This window comes from Elephantulus edwardii, unplaced genomic scaffold (genome assembly GCF_000299155.1).
Source record: "Elephantulus edwardii isolate Elephantulus edwardi_28Jun2011 unplaced genomic scaffold, EleEdw1.0 scaffold00003, whole genome shotgun sequence".
NCBI classification, from domain to species: domain Eukaryota; kingdom Metazoa; phylum Chordata; class Mammalia; order Macroscelidea; family Macroscelididae; genus Elephantulus; species Elephantulus edwardii.
The window spans coordinates 38,223,481-38,229,267 of NW_006399753.1; the positions used below are offsets into that span (position 1 = coordinate 38,223,481).

General features: G+C 38.3%; 1 protein-coding gene across 4 annotated transcripts in view; it reads right to left on the bottom strand.

The window, feature by feature from the left end:
- TMTC4 (transmembrane and tetratricopeptide repeat containing 4) overlaps positions 1-5,787 on the bottom strand; it is a 114,111-nt gene that overhangs the window by 90,469 nt on the left and 17,855 nt on the right. For 2 of the 4 annotated variants that reach the window (XM_006879386.1, XM_006879389.1), the window contains one exon: positions 4,533-4,749. The exons of the other annotated variants lie outside the window; for them this stretch is intronic. In XM_006879386.1, coding sequence (XP_006879448.1) covers positions 4,533-4,749 — 217 coding nt within the window. The remainder of the gene's footprint in view (positions 1-4,532; positions 4,750-5,787) is intronic. 4 annotated transcript variants of the gene reach the window in all.

The window sequence follows — 5,787 nt, forward strand, 5'->3', positions numbered from 1 at the left end:
AAGGCAAAGAACAAGAACCATATGGTCCTATCAATTGATGCAGAAAAAGCCTTTGATAAAATCCAACACCCTTTCATGATTAAAGCACTCAACAAAATTCTGTTTGTTAAAGATATCCGCTTATGGTATTTCTGCCACAGCACCGTGAGATAACTAAGACATATGTCAGGTGTTTTAAAGTAAAAGGCCACTTGGTAGTTACAATAATAGGAGTCAGAGATTTCACAGAAAAAAAATTGTAAAAGGCTATCTGAGGAAGGAAGTGCTGTATCCAATTACTGTTTGGGGATGGTGATGAATAAGAAACATTTTTATTTTTCTTTCCTGTTTGCATAATATATTTTCAGACAGTTTGTTTGCAAAGCTCTGGTGGCATAATCTGGAGGGGGTTGTGCTGCTAACCTGGAGGTGGCTGGTTCAAATCCATCAGCAACTCTAAAGGAAAAAGCCAGGCTGGTTCCTCTTATAAATTAATAACCTCTGAAAACACACTGGAAGGTGAGTTATGAGTCTGCTCCAACTAAATGGCAATCAGTTGGGTTTTTTTTTTCTTTTACAGTGTTTTTTACTCACAAGCCACCCAAAACACAAAGGTACTTCTGAGAAAGGGTTCTGTTCTCCTAAATCTAAAAAGTTGTCTGAATCATTGCTTCCATGCTACAAACAATTTTTTGAGGGAGCCCACTAAAAAAAGGCAGTGGAGAAAGGGGGAGCATTCTTCTCTCTTTCCATCAGCCTTTGGTGTGCTGGAAGGACAGCACTCTAAGGAAGCTCATGCTGTGCTCTTTTAGACAAAAATTGAGGCAATGTGGAGGGAATATTAACATGTTTTGGGGAAAAAGAAAAGTCAAATCTACAGTGACTCTGGCATTACTGGGGGACTCTTCAGTTCCTCTCTCCTTCCCCTCATTCTTCTGCCTGCCCCCACTCCCTTAAAGACCTTAATGGCAATACAAAGTCCCCAGACTATAGGTAAGGGTCTACATAAGCCCCTTCCTTTAGCATCTTCTCTATCAGTCTAGTTACCATCTACACAAGTCTTATCTGACTATAAATAACACAGACTTCAGATGTTCTATCTTAAAGAGAGACATTCATGTTAGTTGTTCTTGTTGTATACCATTGAGTCTGAGTCAACTCATAGCTGATCCTCCAGGGGAGGTTTTCTAGGGCAGTAAATCACAAGGAAGAAGACTGCCTTTCATTCTCCAGTGGAGCAGCTAGTGGATTTGAACCACAGGCCTTTGAGTTGGCAACTAGTTTACAACTAGACCATCAGAGAAGCAAATAATACAGATTGCAATTACTTCAGTACCAGAAAACAGAGAATAGGAAGCTCACAGGAAGAACCATTCAATCCAGTCTATTCAGGGCTGTCCCAGTTTCTACAACAGAAGTCCCACCTTTAAGAAGTCCCTCAGTCCTGAGCAAACCTAAATGGGTGGTAACCCTAGTTGTTGTTGTTGTTATGTGCCCTCATGTCACTTGCGACTCATAGTGACCCTATGTATAAGAGCCCTAAACCCTGCTCTATCCTGTGCCAATCACACTGTCTCCGATATACTCATCCCGATTTATCCCAGTCAATGAATCAATCCACCTCATAGAGGGCCTTCCCCTTCTATGTTGTCCCTCCACGCTACCAAGCATGATGTCCCTCTCCAAGGACTGGTCCTTCCTTACAACATGTCCAAAGTATGTTAGACGGTGCCTAGAGGACTAGTAAATTTGTTTATTATTTGGAAAGGACTGAACTATTTTTAATGTTGATACTGAGGCGTTCCAAGAAAATCAAACAAATAAATGATGATGGGAAGCTAAAGAAATTTCTTAATTAAGACCCAGATAAGCCATTAAAACAAACAAACAAACAAATAAACAAACAAACAAACTGACTGCCACTGAGCTGGTCCTGCAGCCTCTTGTTTTCCCATTGGCTCCAAATGCCCATTCTCCTCACCTCAGAACCAGTTAGTACTCAGCCCGACAGTGCTGTGCTGGGAACTGAGACCCAACCCTCAGCCCACATACAAGCCCAGCTACAAGGCCTGGAACGTCTGAGGAACACTCTAGCCTGGTGCTTTGGGTACTGCTGATTTTAGTGATTTTTTAAAACTCAATAAAATGTAGAGTGGAAGATAACAAAGTGTTGCAGATAATTTATACCTATAATTTATAGAAAAATGGAAGGTTAACATGCAAAATACTTTTGCTGGAGGAATGCTAATTTATTAATGGAAAAATTATTTCATGAAAACAAGTTTGTACACAGACTTGTAAGGCTTAACTAAAACAAATCTGTCTAAGCTTGAACAGAAAAAGACTGGTTTACATAATATTACAGTAGAGCTCCATCAACTCAATGGGCACTAGTTCTATTATAAGATCCTTCAAAATGCAAAAATTGAAGTTTTAAACTTTTCATCTGTAGATAAAGAACAATTATCTGATACTTGTTTTCTACTCTAAAATACTCTCTCTTGCCCCAGCCAGAGCTAGAACATAAAATACCACAGGCCTCAAGTCATAACTCTCACTTTTTATTAGCACACTAAAAATGTACGTTTTCATTTACTGAATATATTTCTTGTAACTTAGGTTTAAACAGTAAGTGTGGATGGGAATAGGGAGTTAAGAGGAAGATTTTCAAATATGCCCTTCTCTCTAGTAGCTAGACACCTTTGGCTCCTCATAAATATTTAAAACATATGAAGCACAGAATTTTGGGGTTAAAATGTGCCCAGGTTACATTTATTTTGGGGGACATGTGTGTGTGCAACTAAAACTGATAGTGTTTGAAACTGTTTATAGGTCAAATTCTCACTACTTAAAATTTAGCATCTCTAAAAACTCTTTTGGATTAATCATTAAGTCATGCTAAATTAGAATATGTTCAAAACAGTGAATTGGTATTTTCCTAGGAATTCTCGCATTTATAATCAATACTTATACTAATTTGAGTTGTACAAAACATTGACACATTGAGGAAAATTCTACTTTGCTCATTGTTATACAGAAATAGCTTGCAACTGATTTTTACAATAGTTTTCAGCCTGTCAAAACCTTAAGTCCTCTGAATTTTCTAAGAAGAAAAAGTATAAGAAAAAATAGATTTAAATTAATGAGGCATTAGGAGCATGTTGTGATGAAAATGTTACAATATTCTTGATACCAAAGAGTAGATAGTGTAATAAAATATGAAAAACAGGAATTCTGCTCAATGTTTTGAGATTTACTTTCAGATGCTTAATAAAATAACTAGTTAAATGTGGGTACTTAAATATGTATTAAATACAGAAGTCTACAGCAAAAGAATAAGATTAGCACAGGATAGAGCAGGGTGTAGGGCTGTTGTACATAGGGTTGCTATGAGTGCAGGCGACTCAATGGCACATAACAACAGCAACAGTAAGAAAAGTTAAAAATGTACATATCACAGAATGAATAAAAGAAAATATTTTATCTAAAGCATTGTGGCTAACATTTTCAAAGGCTTAGATAATGTAGTTGCTGAAAACCCTAAAAATATCTGGTTAAATCCCATCATAGTTTATATTCAACACTGGTTCAAAGCAACACAGATACAGCTCACAGCAGAGCAGGTTAGGTTTCTATCAAGAGATAACCAACCCCCTGGGTCAACTCTAGTAAGACTAGATTATAATCCATTAGGTCTTCATTGACTGATTTTCAGAAGTAAATCACTAGCCTTTCTTCCTAGCCTGTCTTATTCTGTTATTCTGTCAGCTCTTCTGAAATCTGCTCAGGATTATAGCAACATGCCAACTTCCACTGAAAGATGAATGGCAGCTATATATGAAGTGCATTGACTAGAAACTGAAGCTGGGTTTTCCATACAGAAGGCAAGCATTCTAATGCTGAACTACTATTGCCCTAAAAAAGTCCTTACCACACCTTCATTATTAAGTGTCCATACACCTGTCACATTTTTAGAATAAGAGACCAAGTCTCTCCTTGGAGGCTAGGATTTTGAAGCTCCGTCTCACATACTTTGAGCACGTGACCAGGAAGGATCAGTCCTTAGAAAAAGACATCATGCTGGGAAGGGAGGAGGGACAATGCAGGAGAGGAAAACCCAGATGAGATGGATTGATACAGTAACTGGGATAATGGGGGTAGATGTGTCAGAGACACTAAGACTGGCTCAGGACAGGGCAAACTTCAGAGCTATTATATGCAGGGTTGCTATGAGTTGCAGGGTGACTCGATGTCACATAACAACAGTGATAACACTGTCCATTGATTAATAATGGTTTCAGTAACTTCAAGGCAGACTAAAGTGTATATATATATATATATATATATATATATATATATATATATATATTTACACAAATAATGCTCATGTGGTAGGTGTGTAATACAGATTTATGTATATGTGGAAAATACTGCACTTTGTAGAGCTTTTGGATAAGACAAGTACTTAAAAAGTAAGCATGCTTAATGAAACAAGGCAACATATAGACGCATCTTCTTGTCTCAAGTAAGTGCAGGCATCAGAGGATACTCACACATTCCGTGTGCACAGGATGCACAGCGAACAGCAGTGCGGCCAGCAGGGACGCTCGAGGGGCCAGGTTCAACCGCCGTCCTTTGCTGGTGTACTGCAGGCCACCAAATAGTATGGAGAAGACATCCACCATGAGGACAGAAACGCCACTGTGCAGAAGGAGGTTGACCACATGAAAACCCACCGGGTGAAAGCCTCCTGATAAATAGTAGTTAATTCTGTAATAAACAAAGGACATCTGCTTTAGAAGCACAGATGTATGCACATCAAAATAGAAAAGATCTGAAGGAAAAGTTTGTGAGTAAATAAAATTGAAAAGGAAAAGCAAAAAGACTTTGTGCAAGGTTGGTAAAAATAGTATCAAGATAAATAATCCCTGTCAAGCTAAGAGTTTTGAAGAAGAGGTATGACTGTGAGGAACTGCATAGGGGAAAAAGGGAAGAAAAGGGCATTTCAAAGGCGAGTGACAGGCAATACCTGGAGAGGCGAAAGCTAGACTTTTTTAAGTGTTGGGGAGGAAGCATGCTTCCATTCCAAGAAGATATGCCACATTATTCACAGGCACCAAGACGATCCGGAGCTAAGACAGTTGTGCCACTTGCTTATTTGAAAAAAAAAAAAAAGTGCTCTTTTACAGAATGTCAACCAGCCTAAAGCCCAGTGAAATATCTTCCCATTGTCAGGGATTCACATTTATGACTCCTTTGCAATTGCCAATTCATCACTTCAGTGTTTCTCTGAGAGATCTATACACAAATATCTAAAGGCACCCAAGAAGTAGCTATGAATATGAATTTTAGTGAAGTGAGTAAATTTACTGAATACAAACAGGTCCCTGATTAATGGGAGGGGGCTCTTTGATGTTTATTCTTAATTTTGCATATTGGTAGATGATTTATACATTATATTTTCAAGTTCATTTTCTCTGTGCATATTCTCTCAATTTTAACTCAATTTTTATGGAGTCAATTTCATCTTACAGTGATCCAACAGGACACAGCATACTTGTCCTACAGTTTCCAAAGCTATCATCTTTACTAAAGCAGACTGCCACATCATTCCCCCAGGGAGCAGCTAATGGGCTTGAACTGGCAACCTTTCAGTTAGCAGTCTCACAGCCTCTGTGCGAGCAGGGCTCCTTTGCTTTTAATATTGCTATGATCTAACTGAGTGTGGAAACTACAGAACAATATCATTGATTTCACATGCAAGCAAGATTCTACTGAAGATTATCCAAAAACGACTGGAACAGTACA